The sequence below is a fragment of the Protomyctophum parallelum genome, assembly GCF_964188405.1.
Source record: "Protomyctophum parallelum genome assembly, chromosome: 23".
Taxonomy (NCBI): domain Eukaryota; kingdom Metazoa; phylum Chordata; class Actinopteri; order Myctophiformes; family Myctophidae; genus Protomyctophum; species Protomyctophum parallelum.
Window position 1 is genome coordinate 25,113,260 of NC_139715.1, and position 24,050 is coordinate 25,137,309.

At 44.1% G+C, this 24,050-nt stretch overlaps 1 protein-coding gene across 1 annotated transcript; it reads left to right on the forward strand.

Annotated features, from left to right (window-relative positions):
- The first annotated feature begins 508 nt into the window (after positions 1–508).
- LOC310854067 (sentrin-specific protease 7-like) lies at positions 509–23,478 on the forward strand. The gene is made up of 23 exons (XM_083758550.1): positions 509–515; positions 1,957–2,042; positions 2,782–2,895; positions 3,550–3,632; positions 4,017–4,226; positions 6,710–6,768; positions 8,017–8,081; positions 8,362–8,635; positions 9,600–9,698; positions 9,832–10,274; positions 11,385–11,418; positions 11,668–11,868; positions 13,548–13,741; positions 15,069–15,115; positions 15,249–15,365; positions 16,264–16,377; positions 16,758–16,850; positions 19,178–19,308; positions 19,493–19,542; positions 20,198–20,241; positions 21,874–21,954; positions 22,227–22,377; positions 22,491–23,478. The coding sequence occupies exons 3-23, from the start codon at positions 2,785–2,787 to the stop codon at positions 22,626–22,628; spliced, it is 2,739 nt and encodes a 912-aa protein (XP_083614676.1). The 5' UTR covers positions 509–515; positions 1,957–2,042; positions 2,782–2,784; the 3' UTR covers positions 22,629–23,478.
- The last annotated feature ends 572 nt before the right edge of the window (positions 23,479–24,050 follow it).

Consider the following 24,050-nt stretch of genomic DNA (forward strand, 5'->3'; position numbering starts at 1 on the left):
GAGGGTTTTACCCCCGCAGCTACGTCGAGTCCGCCTACAGGAAATACGTAGGCTGCGACCATGAAACCGGTACGGAATCGGTCTATACAAAGGGGGGGGGGGGGGGGGGTGAGGGGGTCCGTGTAGTAACGTATAATTTGTTTTTCTCTTCAAAATAAAATTGTAAATAAAATCTGTAAACCGTATTAGAGTATAAATACTCTAAGCTGTAAATTTGTATTTATGTATTTGATATTATATGACATTTTCACATACAGATAGTTTTGTGACTGAGAACGAACGTGCTGACGTCACGGTTTACGTTTCATATTCCCGGGCGTTACGTACGGAAGTGTTGGTGTGTTTATCTGTGTGTGTGTGCTGTTGAGGAGCACCGAATAATGAATTAATTCATCATATGATTCATTAAACATATCGCTCAGACTGTCAGCGGAACCGTAAACCAGTGGATGAGCCTCCAGTCTGCAGCTAACAGGCTAACTGTCTGTTAGCTGCCTGCTACACACGACGTGCAGGTCTGTTTGTGTTTGTTACGTGTGTGTGTACGTGTGTGTGTGTGTGTGTGTGTGTGTGTGTGTGTGTGTGAGAGAGAGAGAGAGAGAGATAGAGCTATTTAACACAATATAGAGCTTTTTTTACTTTCTGGTGCTCAGCTGTGTCTGTGTGATACCTCAATGTGTATGCCAAATACCTATAGCTATGAATATGACTACACTTGTTATTGAAATATTTGGGTTTGCTACACTTATACACAAATATTAAATTCAGTGGATACATTATAGGTGACAGTGACACTGCTGTTATTTGACATTCCATAGACCAGAAGACAGACCTGTGATGTCATGACACACTTTTTTTATATTTGTATTTTTCTCTATTAAATTGGTCATTCATCTAGATTCCTTAAGCTTTTGGGCCTGTGGCTCCCCGGCTAAGAGTGCTCTTGAGTCTGGCCACGTTCAGGTGTTTAGACAGATGTGTTGTGTTTATAGACGTCTCCCTGATTACACAAATTGATTATGAACAGGTGCTCTGAGTCTTTGATTAGACAGATTGATATGAACAGGAGCTCTGTGAGTCTTTGGTTAGACAGATTGATACGAACAGGAGCTCTGTGAGTCTTTGGTTAGACAGCTTGATATGAACAGGAGCTCTGTGAGTCTTTGGTTAGACAGCTTGATATGAACAGGAGCTCTGTGAGTCTTTGGTTAGACAGCTTGATATGAACAGGAGCTCTGTGAGTCTTTGGTTAGACAGATTGATATGAACAGGAGCTCTGTGAGTCTTTGGTTAGACAGATTGATATGAACAGGAGCTCTGTGCGTCTTTGGTTAGACAGCTTGATATGAACAGGAGCTCTGTGAGTCTTCGGTTAGACAGATTGATATGAACAGGAGCTCTGTGAGTCTTTGGTTAGACAGCTTGATATGAACAGGAGCTCTGTGAGTCTTTGGTTAGACAGATTGATATGAACAGGAGCTCTGTGAGTCTTTGGTTAGACAGATTGATATGAACAGGAGCTCTGTGAGTCTTTGGTTAGACAGATTGATATGAACAGGAGCTCTGTGAGTCTTTGGTTAGACAGATTGATATGAACAGGAGCTCTGTGAGTCTTTGGTTAGACAGCGGTCTCTCTGTTATAGAGCTGAGCGGTCATTACCCAGAAACTAGACCTGACGGTGCCCGCTGGCCATCGGCCTACTTGGGAACCTAATAATCCCCGTTGTCATAGCACCGTCTGTGTCCCTTTTGTGCCCATACTTTATATGGAAATCTCTGTATATCTGCCTGTGTCTGAATACAAGTGGACTGGTTAGAGTAATCAATTGGCAGGTGTGGGTTTGCCATGGCAATCAATTGGCTGAGGCAGATGGTTGGAAATTGCGCAGGTGAGGTGACTTTGGCTCATTAGGGTCCACTGGCAGAGCCTGACCAAAGCCTTTTGTGGTGTTTCAGTACAACGGTGTGTTCCTCAGACTCGAGGCTGGGCAGCAGTGGGCACTGCACTCCCTGTGGTGAGGCTGGGCACTGCACTCCCTGTGGTGAGGCTGGGCACTGCACTCCCTGTGGTGGTGTGTTGAATTTGAAGTCGGTGTGTCAAACGGTCCTCGAGTTACATGCATCACAACCGTGCGCACGCACACACACACACACACACACACACACACACACACACACACACACACACACACACACACAGACACACAGACAGACAGACAGACAGACAGACAGACAGACAGACAGACAGACAGACAGACAGACAGACAGACAGACAGACAGACAGACACAGACAGAGACAGAGAATTGGCACATTTATAGTAGTGAATAGTGATGCACCGAATATTCGGCCGCAGTAGTGATGCATTTTCGGCCTATTCGGTTTCGGCCCGAATAGGCAGAAGATATATTACCGAATAGTGTATGCAATTAATGCATTCAAAGGAGCCGAATAAAGGTTTTATGGACCCATAATAGTGATTATTATTTAAGTTAAGTTTTGCCTATAACCATTTATTTTGCCATAAATCAGGCAGCTTTAAGATACGGCCATGACAGCAATGGTAGGGGAAAAAAATATATAATATTAGTCATATTCGGATATTCGGTATTCGTTTCTTTTCCCTTTCGGTGCATCCCTAATTTATAGTTGGATGATACAGAGATATACCTATCACAATCAAGTATCCAACCAAGCCATTTAATAACAATTACATTATCGTAAATATTAAACTATTATTCGTAGAGACAATGTCATTAAAGTCTAATGTCTTCATCCTACAGACGATGGCGTTTAAAATCCCAAAGAAGAAGCGGCAGGGGGCGGAGCCAGAGACGGACATCGTTGTGATGCAGTCTCCTCTGTCCCGCCTCCAGGACTCCACATCTGTTGCCACGGTAACCATCTTAAAATCACCTAGATCCGCTCTATAACAGACCGATGCCTAATCAAACCCTCAGAGCAAACTGCTCTGCTCCGCTGATTTACTGCTGTTTCCAACATGACAGCCATGTATGTAAACGCGCACACAGTGTCATTTACAGCAAAACATTGTGCTCAAAAATGTTTTCGAAAACATTTGAGCGAGAAATATACGAACGATTACCCACCCCCGCTGTCGCGTCGGTGGTTAATCAGCCTGTCAGTGATTTAACTATAAACAATGACCACTCAGTCATACATTATCCCTTACATAATGAGCATTTTGTGAGGATTATATTAAATGAAAATGAAAAAGTTAATTAACCTATTTTGGGTGGGAACCTCTTTTGGTGTTAGCATTATGATATGCTTTAGCTATTAGCTCATAGCTCATAGCGCGCCACCGAGTGGCGCACTACCAGCTTGTACTTGTAGGTCTGCTATTTTTGAAAAATCGAAGAACGACTGACATAGAAACATAGCTTTTTCAGAAAACTGTCAGGATGTAGAAGACATTTTTAGATTCTGATCTCAGGTCAGAATGGGTTAAATGTTAAAGTTAATGTAGCACAGAAGATAATTATCAATTCATAATTATAATTAATTGAGTGTTTGTTTGTTCTAAACAGAATGGTTGGGGCGTGGCTAATGGAGCCAGGGGCCGGCCTAACGCGACTGGGAAGGAAGGGACCTTCAGGGACGCCATGCAGAGGTACGTAACCACGACAACCGCTTTGCCGGTGAGAACAGCCGGTGGATTCTATTGGTTCACCGATCTGTGCGCCCCCCCCCCCCCAACCCCAACCCCTCTGCACTGTTATTGGATAGTGAAATACGAGGTTCACTCCCACTCCTATGCCACTTTTCCTGGCTTGTTCGCCCAGGGTTTTTTTTCTTCTTTTGAAAACAAACGAGGCTTGTCTCTGTCTGTCTGTCCTGAACTCTATATAATATCCAGGAGGTGTAGTTCCAGACTATATAGCATTCAGGAGGTGTAGGTCCAGACTCTATATAGCATTCAGGAGGTGTAGTTCCAGACTCTATATAGCATTCAGGAGGTGTAGTTCCAGACTCTATATAATGTATCACGTTGCAGGCCAGCGGTTAAGCAGAACCTGAGAAGCGTCGTCCGAAAGCTTCTGAGAATCGTCGAACCAACGAGAGCGGGTCCCGTCACGTCGGTGGCCAATCAGAGATGCAGCGTGACCGCCCGCGAAACGCCTTCGTCCAATCGCGCGTCGGACGGGCATGGGCAGAGCGGCCAACCGGCGGGCACGGCGCGAACACAGCAAGCTGCTTCCAACGGGTCTGTTTTGTTTACTACTCATACATTTATATTAACAGTTTGACTGTGGAATTAATTGAATCGTAGCCTGAGCTAACGTGTTAGGTTTCTGGTCTAGAGGGGCGGGTCGCGGCTCAGATTTGCGCACGCCCTGATTGGATCTCATCGATCTGTCCGTCACCCCCGGCCCCTCCTCTCCCCCCTAGTGCAGCGCTACGTCACATCATTTGGAGCGACGCCCACCCGGAAGGGTTGACTCCCACTTTTAGACCAGAGCGGCCAATGCGTTCCTCCAGGCTTTCAATTTTTGCACCAACAAAAATGAAAGCCTGGTACCGAGGCTAATTGAATCGCAATGCGGCACTCTATCTCACAGTATAACTTAGTTCAAGAGTATGCCAGTTTTATATAACTGGCATACTGGCCAGTTATAACTGGCCAGTATGGTTAAAACTGGTTTTATATAGCCAGAAATACTGGCCAGTATAACTGGCCAGTATGGTTAAAACTGGTTTTATATAGCCAGAAATATAACTAGCCAGAAAACTGGCCAGTTTTCTATAGAGCCTTCCAGGCGAAAACCCCAGCTTAAGCCATTTTAGGTGGGAACCCCATTTGGTGTTTTAAGCATTATGTTATACTTTAGCTATTGAAAAATAGCAGATCTACAAGCTCATAGCGCGCCAAATATTTCAGAGTGAACATTTTTAACTAGAATATTTGCTTCTGGGGGGTCCCTGGAACAACATATTTTGAGATGTGGGTCCGTGGCCCAATTGAGATAATTCTGGGTGTCCTTGACATGAAAAAGGTTGAGCACAACTGACATAGCAACATGGGTTTTTCAGAGAACTATTAGGATTTAGAAGCCTTTTTTTTGTCAGTACAAAATTGGTTAAACACACCGTAAACAGGCCTTAATATGTAGCGGGAAAACACCCAATCTGGCAACAGCAAGCTGTCACCCCTGTCTTTTGTCGCATCTAACAAATCACATCACAAGTCAACAACGCAGAGCATGGACGACCGCTCAGGCTCTGAGGATTGTCCCCTCGATGGTAATGTAAACGCTGGTTGGTTACGGATTCAAAATTGGATACGTATAATTACGCATGTCCATTATATCATGTGACGGCATCATGTCGGTGGCGCGTCTGAACCGCGAGGCTCGTCATCTCTCCGAATAGCCCTGGTCCAGGCAGTGCGTTGGCGAGTTCACTCACTGAACCATGGGGGAAGGGACAGAACTATCCCCTGTTGCTCACAGTGCATTTGTGAACTGAACTTTGAACTAGTTCATGTAGAAAGTGAACTTTCCCAACAAGGACTGAGGCATTATCTTATGTGATCTTATAGTTTACTGACATTACTGACACTGTCTTATCTGCATTCTATGTCATCTATAGAGCTTACTAAGACTGAGGCGCTACACTGCCTCTCTGCATTCTATGTACCGGTATGTGTTTATCTAGCTCTGGTCCATAGCCAATGCTTCTATGATTCTGCCCTGCATTGGCTATGCTACTTTTGCTTTTAACTGACATGGAACTCAGACCAGCCTCTCCTCCTTTAGCGTAAATAAAAATAATGTTTTTGCTACTCACCAAAACAAAGACGGGTTGTGTGTCATTAGAAAGCCTACTTTCCTTAGTGGACGCACTCTGAGCCCCCCACCACAAAATACTAAAATACCTTTAGTTACTCCAATGCACCCTCTACCGATATTGCCCAGAGAATTGCCTCATAGAGAATACTTTTCCTCTCCGCCGTAGCCTGAAAACCCACCTTTTCAGACTCCATCATGGCCCATAGCACTTACCCTAACCCCTTAGATAGCATTTCTGTTGGCTTAGATAGCATTTGACACAGACTTATAGCATGTTATGTAGACAGCACTATAATTATATTGTATATAGTCATAGCACGCCATAGTACATATGTATAGCATAGTAGTAAATATGTATAGTTTATATGTATAGTGTATGTATAGTTTCATTATATAGATATTCCACTGTTACTTTCTTAGCTTACGCATGTTTCATGATATTGATAAATGCTTTTATGTGATGTATTCCCATGCTTTTGTTCTTGCTTACATGTAAGTCGCTCTGGATTAAGAGCGTCTGCTAAATGCCTAAATTGTAAATTGGTGAAAAGAAATCCCTTTCTGGCCAAAAAATACAGTTTATACGTGTGGTGGGGGGCTCAGAGTGCGTCCACTAAGGAAAGTAGGCTTTCTAATGGCACTACCTGCCTTTGTTTTTGTGAGTAGTAAAAACGTTCTTTTTAAATACGCTAAAGAGGAGAGGCTGGTCTGAGTTCCATGTGAGAGTTAAAAGCGAAAGTAGCATAGCCAATGCAGGGCAGAATCATAGAAGCATTGGCTATGGACCAGAGCTAGTGTTTATCTTGCTTACTGTAAGCCACTCTGGATAAAGAGTGTCTGATGAATGACAATCATGTGCACACTGAGTGACACTGCTGTTGTTTGTTCTGTCCAACAGGTGGCGCCCAAGGAGGGCATCTGACCGTCTAATTGAAGACGACAGCCAGCGGAGAAAAGGTTGGTTGAATTTTAAACTTGAAAGGTATAGGCCAAGGGTCTTTAAGGGGAGCTAGCCCCTCCTATATACAGCTTTTTGTCATAACTCATCTCACATTTTGCCATTTGACAATGAAAGGAGAATTGACATCATGTGTCTGAGCAAATCGGCTTTTTGTGCCAACACAAACATTAAAGGTATATTCAGTGATTTCACTTAATTCAAATATCACTTATTTTTTTGTTTTGTTGTGATAATCCTCCCTACTATAGAGTGTGCTGGACATATAAGGAGTTCCTCCCTGTCCCCAGTTAACCCCTGGGGGTCAAAAAACCTTAGGTTTCGTTTTTGACTCTCTATCCTGATTGGACGAAAGGCTGGGTCCCACAACCAAAAACGAAACCTAAGGTTTTTTGAGTGAAATCACTGAATATACCTTTAAATGCCATTGACAATGAAAGGAGAATTTACGTCATGTGTGTCTGAGCGAATCGACATGTTATGGCCTGATGTACGATGATAAGAGTGGCCCTCACTTCACACGGGTGTGATTTTTGAGGGACGCTACAGCTTTTGTCACACAAACATTAAATGCCATTGACAATGAAGGGAAAATTCACGTCGTCTTGTTGTCCCCACACGTCTCATATTTTCCATCGACGATGAAAGGAGAAATTTCGGCAAATTTCGGCCAATTCTTAATTTTTTGCTCTGATCACCCCTGTAAATAACTTTGTATTCTTACACCCCTGTAGATACCTTTTTTATCCACGGCACCCCTGAATTAGAATCTTATGTCATATTAATTTATGGTACGTAAATATGCAAATCTTTCCATACAGTTTATGTCAGGAGGAAAACTTAATATCAGTTTCCATGATAGGACAGATTGAACATAACTTTATACTTAGAGTTTAACCCATTCTGACCGGGCACCCATTTTGGTGTTGGCATCATGTTATGCTTTAGCTATTGAAAAATAGAAGATCTACAAGCTCATATCTTCGATTTTTTTCAAAAATAGCAGACCTACAAGCTCGTATCGCGACACTCGGTGGCGCGATACGAGCTTGTAGGTCTGCTATTTTTTTTTAAATCGAAGAACGACTGACATTTTTAGAATCTGATCTCAGGTCAGAATGGGTTAACCAGTTGGTGTGTAGAGAAGAGGTGTCCTTGAACAAGACTCTGAAGTGTGTGTGTGTGTGTGTGTGTGTGTGTGTGTGTGTGTGTGTGTGTGTGTGTGTGCGTGCGTGCGTGCGATTAAGACTCTGTAGTGTCGGTGGACTCGAGTGAACGGGACAAACCAGGAAGGACGTCATCTGATAGACCGGTACAACCCAGTATCCATTTCAACCTAGCACACACCTACACAACCCAGTATCCATTTCAACCTAGCACACACCTACACAACCCAGTATCCATTTCAACCTAGCACACACCTACACAACCCAGTATCCATTTCAACCTAGCACACATCAACACAACCCAGTATACTTTCACTATGCATTACATCCTAGTACATATATTTCTGTATATGTAATAATTGGCTTGTTATTTATATGAACAGTGTCGACGTGTCCGTGTCCATCATGTGTTGTTTCTTCCAACAGAGAGACACCAGAGGACAGTCCCAGCAGGGAGTGACCAGAGACCCATTCCGCTGGTCGTCCTCCCCCTCCTCCTCCTCCTCTCCCTCCTCCTCTCCTCCTCCTGCCCTCCGCACCGCCCCTCATCCTGTCCTCTCCACCTCCCTGGCTCCCAGGAAGACGATCGGAGGACGCCTGTCCCTCGCCGCCAGGAGGACTCTGGGAGACGACACCAGATCCTCCGCGTTCACAAGATTAGGGAGACCCTCTGCTGCTCCACCTAAACCCACTGAACCCAGTAAGTTTCTACTCCATTTACTGCCAAGGTGACTTAACCTATTTTGGACTGAGGTCGATTAAAAAAAAAAAAGGCTGACAGTTTTCTGAAAAACCTATGTTTCTGTCAGTGGTGCTCAACCTTTTTCATGTCAAGGACCCCCAGAATTATCGGTATTTGGCTGCCAACCCCCATCTGAAAATATCTTGTTTCAGGGACCTCCTCAGAAGCAAAGATTTAGGTTAAACACCTTCGCTCTGAAGTAATATATTCAAAGATTTGCACCACATTTTCACGGTTTTTCAAAAATAGCAGATCTACAAGCTCTCGGTGCCACGCTATGAACTTGTAGATCTAAAGCATAACATAATGCTTAAAACACCAGAAGGGGTTCCCGCGCAGAATGGATTAAACAAGTTATTTCCCAATGGACTTACCTGACTGTAAATAAAATAAATCACGATTTAAACTTCACCATTTGATTTAAAAATTGTGGAATGAAAAGATCGCGATATCTGAGTGAATCGATTTGTTTTGCCCACCCCTAGTCACGTCTGTGTGTGCGTGCATATCTAATTCATTAAAGTGAGAAATTTGGTATATAGTTTTTTTTTTTTCTTTTTGCCTAAAATATTGTTTACATGCATTCAGGAATGCACTTGCTGACCGGCTGTTGATATTGATCTCTTTTTTATAGGGCGATATATGTGACCATACCATTAACAACCTATAAGGCAACATTTTCAAAATGTAATGCTTATGTAGCATGTGGCATGCATGTCAACAGTCAAACTAGGGGTTTTTCATGATTCTGAATCCATTCCAAGCATTAGTTTTGCACAAAAACACTTGGATTACAAGCTACAACTACAGCTCTACAAGCTCACAACATGGTGTGGCTAATGTGCTGAGGCTGATGCTATTGTTTTCTATAATGTGGACGCTATGTTCACGGTTTACTCACTGACCTGTCTGTGTATGTCAGTTGTCCTGTCCAGTGAGGAAGAGGACATGGAGGACATAGCATGTGGTGTGAAGACGTTGGACGCTCCAGAAGGTTCTAGAAGGGTCCAGGACAGTGCAGGTACAACACAGTAGAACCACAATGTTCCCCCCCCAGCAGTCTTACCCATGGTGGTGATGGTGATGCATATGCTTTCAAGTAGAATCAATTATACAATGTTGGCGATAAAGTATTCCATGGGGTTCCATTCTAGGTGCAGCAGAGACATGTTCAGAAGCTTCTAGGACAGCGAGGACGTGTTCAGAAGATTCTAGAGCAGTGAGGACGTGTTCGGAGGCTTCTAGGAGAGAGGAGACCTCTTCAGAAGGTGCTTGGACAGTGGAGACATCTCCGGCAGTGAGGACATGTTCGGAGGCTTCTAGGAGAGTGGAGACAACTTCAGAACGTCCTTGGACAGTGGAGACATCTCCAGCTGTGAGGACATGTCCAGAAACGTCTAGGACAGTGGAGACAACTTCAGAAGGTTCTCGGACAGTGGCCACATCTCCAGAAGCTTCTAGGATTGTCCTGGATGATGTTTCTCCTCCTCCTCCGTCCAGCGTTGGAGCCTCCTCCTCCTCCTCCTCAACGATGGAGCTTCAGTTCTCCAGGCTGCTCCTGGGTCAGCTCAGTGCCCAGGCCCATGGCAACCTGCTGGTGAGACCTGATCTGTCATCTGTGGAAAGATGGACGTCTCACGCACACGCACACACACACACACACACTAGGGCATTAACGACTTGAGATTTTTCCAAGTCGACTTGTCAGACAGCAAAGTCGAAGTTGAGTCGATTTGAGGCGATGCTCAATCATCCATTGGAATGCAAATACTTGCCTTCCAGGCTGCCTTTATATCCTACTCGTCTCTTTGAAAACGCTTCTGATTGTGATTGTGGGTGGGGGGGCGGACGGACGACGGGGACCAAACGTCGTAAAGTTCACTCGTCCGTTCACTGACTGATTTATAAACGGCTTCGAGCCAGTGTTACTTCCATGTTGCGTAGCACTGTCCAATCTTTGGTGTCTTCGGCGTTCATCATATATGCTCTGCGGGCAGCAGCAGCAGCTGTAGGCTATTTTGTCACGATCGCATTAATGAAACCAAACGCTACACGCGGTGCCGGTACAGGATTATTATTTCATGTCAAAATGAAAAGATGTTATCCAGGTAAAGTAGTGGCATTGGCACACAGCGCAGCAGCAGCGCAGCACAGCGGCCCGAGAACACAATAAGAAATATAACATTATTATTCTCCTCCTCCTCCTCCTCCTCCACAGAGCCACATACACAGCTGCATTTGGTTTTTAATTAAGGGCGCGTTCTGAATGCAATGCAAACTAATAGGCGAGTGCACTCCGGTGCATATGCAAAGGGAAAGAATGACTTCTGTCCGTGACAATAATCAAAGCTACAGTTTGAATTCTGTACACACATAGAGCAAAAAATATGATATGGGGAAAACTTTTTTTTAACTTTCGACTTCTCCTAATCTGAATCGACATGTGTTAATGAAATCGATAAATCGAATGCCCTAACACACACACACACACACACACACACACACACACACACACACTTTACATTTACATCGTGCACACATTATCATTATGTAAAACGGTTGAACTGCAAATTAGGTTCATAATTGGCAAAACCTCTGAATAAATAACCAAAACGAGAACAACTAAAGTGCTTTGAATGTCTCAAACACAATTAGACGATTATATGTAATGATTGGCACATGTCTGTCTTTCTGTCTGTCCATTTAGATCACGGATTCTTGCATCTTCCTGCCTCTGAAAGGTAACAACTGCATCCTGTCTGTCTGTCTGTCTGACTCTGACTCTGACTCTGACACTCACTCACTCACTCACTCACTCACTCACTCACTCACTCACTCACTCACTCACTCACTCACTCACTCACTCACTCACTCACTCACATGTATTAACCCATTCTGGCGGGAACCCCTTTTGGTGTTGCATTATGTAATGCTTTAGCTATTGAAAAAAATGGTGTCTGTTTGTCCGCCTGTCTGTCTGTGTCTCTCAGGTCTGCATATCGACAGCGTTGTGGAAGCCGAAAGCTTATCGGTTGCCGTGGTAACCTCCCAGCTCCGCGGTTATGGCGTGTGGGCGGAGGGTGTGGCCGCGGGCAGCCACGCCCCCTCCCTCCTCTTCCTCTGGGTGACGGACGGCCATGCCAAGCTCTTGCAGACGGAGCTGTCAGTGTTGCAGCCAGTCACGGCCGCCGGTATGTTATTATATAATGACTACATTTGACTGAGGGACTGCCATTGGATTCTTTTGAATGTTCGTTTTTTCACGTCATATGAAAGCAGGGAATCATAGCTTCAAATTGACATTGGTTGTTCAGTTTGACCCACCAGTTTTGGAGATATGGCTTATTAGGAGTAATGTCTTGCAGAAAACAGCAAGTTGAATAAACAGGCTTGAAAGGTTCACTTCTGTGGTCTCTAACATTACACCTAGCTACAGCTAAGCATTTATTTCATATTGACATGTCGATTCCACTTATTTCAGACATGCTCTAGTATGTGAAGAGTCTGCCTGTGCTATTAACTCATTCAGATAAATTCATTCAAATGCATTCATTCATGATAAAAATCTAAATCTCAAAATATTAGAATATTTTACGAGACCACTAATTTTTTTTTCTTTTTTTTTATCTAGAAATGTCGACCATCTGAAAAGTATGGCTTTGTCCGAGGCTTTAAAGGTCTTTAAATAATAAATAAAATACTTTTTTAAACGTCTATGGGGAAAATGAACGGTGCCCTATATAGGCTGCGTTCGGATATAGGCAACATGAGCCAATGCAAACAAATTGGCGAGTGCACATTTCCGAATGCACTAGGGCATTAAGCAACTAGTCGACTAGTTTACTAGTAAATCCACTAGTCGACCTTGTTGGTAGTGGTACTAGTTGACTAGTTGAAAAAAAAAAGTTATTTTTATTTTTTTTCCCCGATTTTGTAGGCCTCATGATCAGGTAGATTATAGTTATTGTCACCAATCACAGTTTTTAAATACCCGTAATTTCCGGACTATAAGCCGCAGCTTTTTACCCATGATTTGAACCCTGCGGCTTATACAACGGTGCGGCTTATCTATGGATTTTTACAGCTAACGCAGAGCCATCTCAGGCTCTGAGCTAATGTAGCTGCGGCTTATAGTCCGGTGCGGCTTGTATATGGGATTTTCCCTAAATTTGTCTGGTGCGGCTTATATTCAGGTGCGGCTTATAGTCCGGAAATTACGGTAATAGGTAGTTAAACAACTAGTCGACTAGTAAACTAGTAAAAATGACTAGAAGTGAATGCCCTAGAATGCGCCCAATAAAAACACTGACCTCAGAGGGGGCGTGTCCTCTGAGTGGGCGTGTCCTATAATCAGTGCGCAGTCTAAAACCTTGGAGGGGGCGTGTCCTCTGAGTGGGCGTGTCCTATAACAGTGCGCAGTCTAAAACCTTGGAGGGGGCGTGTCCTCTGAGGGGGCGTGTCCTATAATCAGTGCGCAGTCTAAAACCTCAGAGGGGGCGTGTCCTCTGAGGGGGCGTGTCCTATAACAGTGCACCGTCTAAAATCTCAAAGGGGGCGTGTCCTCTTAGTCGGCGTGTCCTATAACAGTGCGCCGTCTAAAACATCAGAGGGGGCGTGTCCTCTGTCCTCAGAGGGGGCGTGTCCTATAACAGTGCGCCGTCTAAAACCTCAAAGGGGGCGTGTCCTCTGAGGGGGCGTGTCCTATAACAGTGCGCCGTCTAAAACATCAGAGGGGGCGTGTCCTCTTAGTCGGCGTGTCCTATAACAGTGCGCCGTCTAAAACATCAGAGGGGGCGTGTCCTCTTAGTCGGCGTGTCCTATAACAGTGCGCCGTCTAAAACATCAGCGGGGGCGTGTCCTCTGTCCTCAGATGGGGCGTGTCCGTTCATCCTGGTGGAGCTGACGTCTCCGCTGGCGGGCCTGAAGTTGGCTCTGCTGCGCTCCCTTCTGGACATGTGTGGTACTGCGGCCTCCTGCTCCATGTCTGTCAGCGTGAGCCACGCCCTGTCGCTGATGCACGAACACCCCCTCATGCTGGCGCTTCTGGGGCACGACAACACCGGGGTGAGTGTGTGTGTGTGTGTGTGTGTGTGTGTGTGTGTGCGCTATAGATGTTTGAGACGGGAATAGAGCTTAACCCATTTAGGCCTGATGTCAAAAATTTGTTTCTATATCAGTGGTGCTCAACATTTCATGTCAAGGACCCCAAAAATTATATGTAATTAACCGCCGACCCCCGTCTGAAAATATGTTATTCCAGGAACCCCTCAGAAGCAAAGAGTCGATTTGCTGTGAAAGAATATACATTCAAAGATTTGTGCCACATTTTCGTGATTTTTCAAAAATAGCAGACCTAAAAGCTCGCTATGAGCTTGAAGATCTGCTATTTTTCAATAGCTAAAGTATAAAATAATGCTTAAAACACCAAAAGGGGTTCCCGACCTGTACAGAATGGGTTAAAGGTATATTTCACTTTTAACCAGGAAAGCACCATTCCGTGCCATTTAGATCTTGTACATTAGAGTTCTCGAATTCTGCCTGAGCCCAAACCCTACCTAGAAATTACATCCCCAAACACATCCCAAGAATACATTTCAACTGCACCTAGCGGGGACCTCGGCCCTGCCCAGTAGGGCCCAGTTGGGCCTTAATTTCCAGGGCTGTTGAGAACTCCATTTGGGGGACTGCCCATAACTCCGACACCCCCGTTAGTCTGACCTATGTGGTCGGTAAAGACTGAGGTTATAGGGTTTAGGGTTTGGGATAGTTTCAGTGATAGACTGAGGTTAGGGTTTAGGGTTTGGGATAGTGTTAGTAATAGGACTTACTAACGGGAGGTCGGAACAAGGACATGTTACCCATTTGGTATTTAAGTCCTATGTTACTTTCGGGTCCAAGTGGCACCAGCTCCCGTCCGCCTCTCATTGTAAATGGCAATATCTAAATGTGTGAATCTTTTTACAATGACGTTATTTTTCAGAAAGGAAGCCATTGAGGGTTAAAATGGGTCTTAATGCTTCCAACTCGAGTAGACAACACTAGTGTGACGCATGACCAAAAGCTTCACTTTTCTGTTCTGTCTTAAACTTGTTTGGGGTCATTTTATCATCTACTTAAGTTGCTTGATTCAGTATTTACATACTTTATGATATTAAATTAGATTTCAAAACTACAATGGGTTTCAAGGTAGAGGTGTGTAGAGGTGTATCAAATATATAAATACTAAATCAAGTGTTGGCACATCTATAATAGAATTGTACATTCCACATCAGAATGAAGTTCAGAGCTGAGACACTAGAGGGCGGAAGAGACATTCACAACTTAATGGCTGTGGTTATTTTATCACACACTTGTTTCACTGTATTCTGTCTGTCTGTCTGTCTGTCTATAGGTGAGTTCCAGACTGAGAAGAAGGGCAGCAAACTGTCTCACTACCAGGTAAAAGAGTTCTGATTGGTCAGGCTGCCGGGTTGGGGAGACCATTACAAAATATTATATATACACAAATATGACAATACGACAGCTTCTGATGAGGTGTGTGTGTGTGTGTGGTGTGTGCGTGCGCGCGCAGGTTAATCCAGTATCCGTTGACCCAGGGTAAAGGTCGCATCGCCGTGACACTGGAGGATCTGTCCTGTCTGAATGAAGGAGAGTTCCTTAACGATGTCATCATAGACTTCTATCTGAAGTATGTTCATTCATTCATTACATTTAGGCCTGACGTAGAAAACAAACAAAAAAGTATTCTAAATTCTGACAGTTTTTATTAAAAACCCATGTTTCTATGTCAGTTGTTCTCAAACATATTCATGTCAAGGAACCCCAAATATATATGACATTGGCCTGCCGACCCCCATCTGAAAATATGTAGTTATTTACATGTTTACATATTATATTAACACACATAATGGACTTCTACCTCAAGTATGTTAATTACATATTGCTGATTGTATAAGAAGTATGTTATACTTTATCTATTGAAAAATAGCAGATCTACAAGCTCATAGCAAGCTTGTAGATCTGCTATTTTAGAAGAATTGAGAAAATGTGGTGTAAATCTCATATATAAATCTACAATATGTATTCATTCACAGTGAACGTGAACTCAAATCTTTGCTTCTGGGAGGGTGGGAGGGAGGGAGGGGGGGGGGGGGGTCCGGGGGGGGGGGGGGTCCCTGGAACAACATATTTTCAGATGGGGGTCGGTGGCCAATTACATATAATCTTGGGGGTCCTTGACATGAAAATGTTTGAGAACGACTGACATAGAAACATGGGTTTTTCAGAAAACTGTCAGGATGTAGAAGGAATTTGTAGAATCGTCCACTGGTCTAAATGGGATGATTAAACCCATTCTGGACGGGAACCCCTTTTGGTGTTTTAACTAAGCATTATGTTATACTTTAGCTGTTGAAAAATAGCAGATGTACAAGCTTGTAGGTCTGCTATTTTTGAAAAATCGTGAAAATGTGCCTCAAGTCTTTGAATATATATTATTACAGAATGAACATTTTTACTCAAATCTTTGCTCCTTTCGACGTCAGGCCTACATGGATAAACCTCTCTCTCCCTCCTCTCCTCTCCAGGTACTTGTTGTTGGAGTGTTCAGGGAACCTGTCTGAACGTTGTCACGTGTTCAGCAGCTTCTTCTACAGACAGCTGACGAAGAGAAGAACCACCGAGGAGGAACCACAACCTCTGTAAGAGAACCCATTGGACGGGAATGTTTTAACCCTTCAGAATTGGGAATGTTTTAACCCTGTTTTAACCCTTCAGAATTACAATAGGAATCATCTTTATTGTCACATCACAGTTTTACAAGTAAAAAAAAGTGGGTGAAATTCGTTTTTTGCAGAGTTGCCATCGTGTTATTTATCTAAGACACAAAGAGAAAGAAGGAGAGAGGGGCGAGTGGGGGGGCGGGTAGGGGATGATTCAAGAAGATAAATAAGAAAACACGCACACTCGTAGGGTCTCTTTTAGCTAAATTACAAACAGCACAGGCGTAGGGTCTCTTATCTTATTGGGTTTAAATAGTTCTACAGACTCTTGTCGTGTGTGTGTGTGTGTGTGTGTTCAGGGACAAGGTCGGCAGACATCAGAGGGTGAAGACTTGGACTCGAAACGTCGACATATTCGACAAAGACTTCCTGTTTGTACCTGTCAATCAAGAGTAAGTCACAAACAAATCACTAGTCCACAGGATGTGACGTCGCCTTCCACAGGATGTGATGTCACCATCCATAAGCTTGTGGTTATTTCCACTATTAAAATACATAAAAGGTATTAACACTTTCAACATTTTCAAAATAGTGACCCAGGGTGCCCAATTCTATTTTTGACATTTTATATATTGTTTTTATAAAAATCACAAAAACAGTTTTTTCTTTTTTTCAAAGACGTCCACAGACGTCCTGGGCACCACATAGCGGTAATTCCCAGGACGTCGGTGGACGTCTTGGGCACACACATAGTTAAGAATGAACGTCAAAGTTGTTTGACTCTCTGGGGTTAAGCTGACAGGGGAGAGGATTCTAAATCCAGTTCTTCTTTTTATGCCAGATAGATAGATATAGGTAGATAAGTAGATGGAGTAGGTAGATAAGTAGATGGAGTAGGTAGGTAGATAGATATAGGTAGATAAGTAGATGGAGTAGGTAGATAAGTAGATGGAGTAGGTAGGTAGATAGATATAGGTAGATGGAGTAGGTAGATAGATAGATATAGGTAGATAAGTAGATGGAGTAGGTAGATAGATAGATATAGGTAAATAAGTAGATGGAGTAGGTAGATAGATAGATATAGGTAGATAAGTAGATGGAGTAGATAGATATATATCAATTGATCCCGGTCGGTCGATCCGCCGAGGAAATCAGTCGCCCAGAGGAAGTCCAACATTTTATCTCAACTTGCTTTAATCGACTTTCAACCCGCCATCCCTACTTGCGGCATGTCTTTATATTGTCAAAAATAGTATTTGTCGTACAATAACTATATTGTGTGGGCATGTGTGCATGCCCATTCGTATGGGGGTATCTCAGGTGCTCCAAGCTAAAAGGGTTGAATGGGAACCACTGGATGCGATCCCACTTTAGACTGTGCATTTCGGTTAAAGGACCACTTAACCACTTTCTTCATATAATAGGTCCTCAGTAATAATCATGATAAAATGGCACATTTTTTTCCTACTGAGTCTGAGGGCTGTGGGCAGTTCAGAAACCTGTCCACCAATGACACCATCGATGGGGAATCCAAGCCAATAGAAACTGCAGGCTGCAGGTCCTGAAAAGGTGCAATGTGAAAATGGAAGCCATCGTTCTCACGATAATAAAAATCTAAACATTTTCTTTAAAGAATCTGCCTAAAGATGATGTCACTGGTGGATGGGTTTCTGAACTGCCCACAGCCCTCCTATGAGACACAGACTGAGTAGGACAAGATTGTGCCATTTTATCATGATTATTAGTGAGGACCTATTATATGAAGATAGGTTGAAAAGTGGTGAAGTGGTCCTTTAAATGTTGATGAATATATCATCGCAGTACAAACTGTTGCGGCTGAACGTCAGAAGTAAGGGTTGTAGTTTTCACATTAGCAGCGGTTAGGGTTGTGACAATTTACAATTTAGGCATTTAGCAGACACTCTTATTCCAGAGCGACTTACATTAAGCAAGAACAAAGAAAGAATCACATAAAAAGCATTTATCATGAAACATGCGTAAGCTAAGAACGTAACAGTGGAATATCTATATAATGAAACTATACATATATTACTATACTATGCTATACATATGTACTATGACGTGCTATGACTACATACAATGAAATTATAGTGCTGTCTACATAACATGCTATAAGTCTGTATCAAATGCTATCTAAGTCTACAGAAATGCTATCTAAGGGGGTAGGGTAAGTGCTATGGGCCATGATGGAGTCTGAGAAGGTGAGTTTTCAGACTACGGCGGAAGATTGGGAGTGATGCTGCAGTTCTGACTGCAATGGGAAGTGCATTCCACAGTTTTGGAGCCAGAAGGGAGAAGAGTTTGGGACGTGTGGAGCGTTGTCCCAGCATTTTTAGTGAGGGTACTTCCAGCTTCCCTGCGTTGGCTGATCTGAGTGCGCGGGAGGGTTTGTAGGGTTCAATCATACTTGCAAGATACGGGGGAGCCATACATTTGGTTGCTTTGAATGCCAGCATCAGAGTTTTGTATTCTGTGCGGGCAGTGACCGGGAGCCAGTGGAGGGAGCGGAGCAGGGGCGAGACATCACTGAGGTTACGCTTGTGACATCACTGAGGTTTTGGCTGTGTTTGCACTCTCACATCACGTGTATGTCTTGGGTATGCGCGTGCATAAATTGAGTGGCAAAGTGAGTTTAACATAGTTTAATGCAATCCGATAGGACTTTTCTGTTTGGATGTATGTTTTTTTTTTGCCACTCAGTAGGCGTTCCTGCATGACTTCCTGGTATGACCGTGCATGTTCTCCTGATGTTCTGCAGGGCTCACTGGTACCTGGTCGTGGTGTGTTTTCCAGGGCTGGTCAAAGACCAGCTGGAGGAAACCAACTCCTCCGGCGTGTCGACGACGCTCCATGAAGAGCAGGCGGTGAAGAGACCTCGCCTCACAAGAGGTACAGTACGCTGCGTGTGGTTAACTATACTGTTCTTTTTTTTAGCAATGTTACAATGGGGGTTGGCAGTGATAACATTTATCCACTCGTTGGAAACGGATATTCAAAACGCACAGCAATTGAAAGATTGAAATATAAGGGAGTTTGGTTTTGAGTTTTTATGTTTTTTTTTTTTGTGTTGCAGATATGCTACCCCGAGGGCCACCCCCTGTGAGATCCCGAGGACCACCTCCTGTAAGTATATTATTATTAGTATTATTAGTATTATTATCAATTAATTCAATGTTATTTTGATACTAATATAACACATTATTGTAGGCTTATACACCACCTGATTCCAACACACTTTGCTAGTCTAGGATGGCTCAGGGTAGAAGACAGTGTTTAGTTTAGTCTAGGATGCTCAGGGTAGAAGACGGTATTAAGTTTAGTCTAGGATAGCCTGGGGTCCACCTATGCTTTCTGTGGCATAGGCAGCTCCCGGCAGGGCGACATGAGACTAATTAATTAGAGCGACAGAGAGAGAGGTGTGTGTGTGTGTGTGTGTGTGTGTGTGTGTGTGTGTGTGTGTGTGTGTGTGTGTGTGTGTGTGTGTGTGTGTGTGTGTGTGTGTGTGTGTGTGTGTGTGTGTGTGTGTGTGTGTGTGTGTGTGTGTGTGTGTGTGTGTGTGTGTGTGTGTGTGTGTCAATTTAACAAAGGTGCAGACGATCAGAAATCAGCAGAGAGTGATCGACGTTTGCACTACTCTATGCCGAATTGAAGTGGACTCGTCCCAGAGTTGGGTTTTTTTCTCCATGGAAATTAAAAACGCCTGGGTTTCCGAAGGCTAGGTTTAGGATGGTTCAGGGTGGAAGACCACACATGGTTCAATGTGTATCCTTTCTTCTAGGAGTGTACCATGCTGGGGTGGAAGAAAGAGACAGTTTTAAAGAGGTAAGAACTATCGTACAGATTCCGATCCCCATAACTTGTATTTGTGTTTCGCTAAACCAATAACGGTACAGAGGGGCGTCGCTCCAAATTTGGTGACGTCTGTGTTCTCCGCTGTTTTCTACCGGGTAGGAGCTCAGGTCGGTGAACCAATCGCATCCACCGCATTTATTTTGTGGCGGCACCCGCCCCTCTAGACCACAAATCACCCGCCCCTCTAGACGAGAAATCACCTGCCCTCTAGACCAGAAATCACCTGCCCCTCTAGACCACAAATCACCTGCCCCTCTAGACGAGAAATCACCCGCCCCTCTAGACCACAAATCACCCGCCCCTCTAGACGAGAAATCACCTGCCCTCTAGACCAGAAATCACCTGCCCCTCTAGACCACAAATCACCTGCCCCTCTAGACGAGAAATCACCCGCCCCTCTAGACCACAAATCACCCGCCCCTCTAGACCACAAATCACCTGCCCACTAGACCAGAAATCACCTGCCCTCTAGACCAGAAATCACCTGCCCCTCTAGACCAGAAATCACCTGCCCCTCTAGACCAGAAATCACCTGCCCCTCTAGACCAGAAATCACCTGCCCCTCTAGACCAGAAATCACCTGCCCTCTAGACCAGAAATCACATGCCCCTCTAGACCAGAAATCACCCGCCCCTCTAGACCAGAAATCACCCGCCCCTCTAGACCACAAATCACCTGCCCCTCTAGACCACAAATCACCTGCCCCTCTAGACCACAAATCGCCCGCCCCTCTAGACCAGAAATCACCTGCCCCTCTAGACCAGAAATCACCTGCCCCTCTAGACCAGAAATCACCTGCCCCTCTAGACCAGAAATCACCTGCCCCTCTAGACCAGAATTCACACATGCTGTGTAATTGTGTGTTGTGTAATTGTAGTGTGTATTACATGCTGTGTAATTGTAGTGTGTATTACATGCTGTGTAATTGTAGTGTGTATTACATGCTGTGTAATTGTATGTTGTGTAATTGTAGTGTGTATTGCATGCTGTGTAATTGTATGTTGTGTAATCATATAGTGTATTACATGCTGTTAGGCTTGGGCGATATTGATTTTTTGATATCGGTATTGATGCCGTGAATAATACCGCGATAATAATCGGTATTATCGATTATCTGCCTTTTTCATTTGCCTGGAACCCGAAATGCTGCCAAACAGCAGTATTTCCAGATGTTTTTTTACAAACCAACTTGCTAGGACTTGTTACTCTCACCGACGCCATGTTTTGTTTGCTTTCCTGGGCGGAGGCGGTCCGACAATGCTGCATTGCTGCTGTCGGCGTAATTCAGCGTCAGTGCCAGTCAATGCATGGACACAGTTATTGGACAGTTATTGGACAGTTATTAGGCAAATTATAGTTGTTTAAAATGAAATACTCGTAAATTCATCACACAGACACACACATATTGCGGTAAACGGTAATATCGGTATATTGCCCAAGCCTACATGTTGTGTAATCGTAGTGTGTATTACATGCTGTGTAATTGTGTAATTGTAGTGTGTATTACATGCTGTGTAATTGTGTGTTGTGTAATTGTAGTGTGTATTACATGCTGTGTAATTGTGTGTATTACATGCTGTGTAATTGTGTGTTGTTGTGTAGACCGTGCATTCTGGTCATGGATTCACTTAAACGATTGTCGAGCCATGAGAAGATTGAGAACGTCTGCAGACTGCTACGCGAGTAAGTATTATTATTATTATTGAGGGGCCAAGCCAGAAGGGCCTATGGTTGTATGTTTTTTTTTTTTTCTTCTTCTGCTTCTTCTTATTGCATTTCTGCACAGTTCTACACAACCTGTGGACCATTATCTGAAATCCCAGTTGAAGTGTAGTATGTGCGTGACACAGCACAGACAAAGCTCTAACTGTGTGCGTGTGTGTGCGTGCGCATGTGTGTGTGTGTGTGTGTGTGTGTGTGTGTGTGTGTGTGTGTGTGTGTGTGTGTGTGTGCAGGTACATGCATGTAGAATGGACACAGCGCAGACCGAGCACGCGTATCTTCTCCAGTACCACCATGAAGAGCGCTAGCTGCACGCTCCCCCTGCAGGACAACAGCAGCGACTGCGGTCTCTACCTGCTGCAATACGTGGAGACATTCCTGAAGGTGAGACTGCTGTCTGTCTGTCTGTCTGCCTGCGCTAGGCTGATATATATATATATATATATATATATGTTTTTTTTTTCATATTGAACCCTCCATTCTGATTGGCTCCTCAGAACCCTGTGGTGCACTTTGACCTCCCGGTGTGCCTAAACAACTGGTTTCCACGGCAGCTGGTACGCAAGAAGAGAGAGGACATTCGACAGCTGGTGATGGAAATGAACCAACGCCAGACCTCGGACCAGCCACTCTGAACCGGTTCTGTTCTGTGCACCCACAAACCTGCTGTGCTCCCAGAAACCGGTCTCAACAGGTTCTGTGCTGGTTCCGAAGAGGATATGAACTCAACCCAACAAGTCCACCCAGCAACCAGTCCATACTGAACCCAGAAACACATTTCTTTCCCAAAATGGCAAGAATAGCAAATATAGAAGTTAACTTTATGCCAAGCTTGTAGATCTGCAATTCTCGTTGTTTTAGTATTTGCGGGGCGCTATCAATTGACTCTCAACTCCCTGCGAAAGAGGCGCGCCGCCTGAGGCGGACTCGAGCGAGATCAGGCTTGCCGTGCTGAGCGTTGTGAAGTTACCTTCAGCCGACTCGGTGCTGTCCGAGTTATGTAGCGGTAGGACCGAGCAGTAAATCACCCCCCACGGTTCCAAATACCATGGAACTGATTCTGGTTTTTCAATCTCCAGGAACCGGGTCTGAAGAAAGGAACCGGTTCTGGACGGGTCCCAACCCTTGTTCCAAGCGAACACAGTCGCAACACTCCATAACCCCCTCTCACCCAATCCCAGCGATCCCTTACTCTCCTATCAGCCAATCGGAGTGCTCCTTACTCCACTTTCACCTCTCACTAGTCCCCTTTCAGCCAATCAGAAGCCGTGTCTGGTCCCGCTCATCCTAGGTATAAACAATGGCTGCCGGTTCAACGCCTGCCTTGCTCGAGGTCCCGCCTATCTAGCACTGTGAAATGCCTGGTTGAATAAATACTACTAGTGCAAAGATGTATGCATACTTTTTAGTTTGTTTTGTTCTATTTTTCTATAATTTATTTGTGTGTTCAAGCTGATATAAGTATTAATTAAAGAAGTAATTGTTTAAAAAAAATGTTTTAAGAGGAAGATGAAGTTCTATTGTTGCTGTTTTTCCAGAATAAAGTCATCTCCAAGTGTGTGTGTGTGTGTGTGTGTGTGTGTGTGTGTGTGTGTGTGTGTGTGTGTGTGTGTGTGTGTGTGTGTGTGGTGTGTGTGTGTTGCATCATGTCTAAAGGCCTATTCATACTCCAGTTTTAGGTGATAAGGTGACTACCGAAAAGTACCGGTACAACTTGAGGTCACTCCGGGGTGATAAGCAACTCACCGACGCTGATGGTGAGTAGCTTATCACAAATCTTTATGACAAATAATAGCTTAATGTGCAACATGGTTTTCTCACTCAACAGTAAACAAACATACTGTATACAGTATATGGGTGTCTGCACATTTATAAAGTTACAATTTAAGGAAGAAGCTTTAACTGAGCATTTGAAAATCTCAAATTAATTTAGCCTTGTGTCAAAAAAGTATAATCAGAATGAAAATGCATCCGCATCGCATGGCTGCACATCAGGGTTTCGGGTCTCATACCCCTCACTCAGGTGACCCAGCCGGTGTGATCAACTCCCGACTTAC

Bases quoted from the DNA above. Each gene is read 5' to 3' on its own strand.
- LOC310854067 (XM_083758550.1), top strand. From the start codon at position 2,785: ATGGCGTTTAAAATCCCAAAGAAGAAGCGGCAGGGGGCGGAGCCAGAG. The intron at 2,896-3,549 runs GTAACCATCTTA...TGTTCTAAACAG, and splicing joins ACTCCACATCTGTTGCCACG to AATGGTTGGGGCGTGGCTAA. The intron at 16,851-19,177 runs GTAAGTCACAAA...GATGTTCTGCAG, and splicing joins TTTGTACCTGTCAATCAAGA to GGCTCACTGGTACCTGGTCG.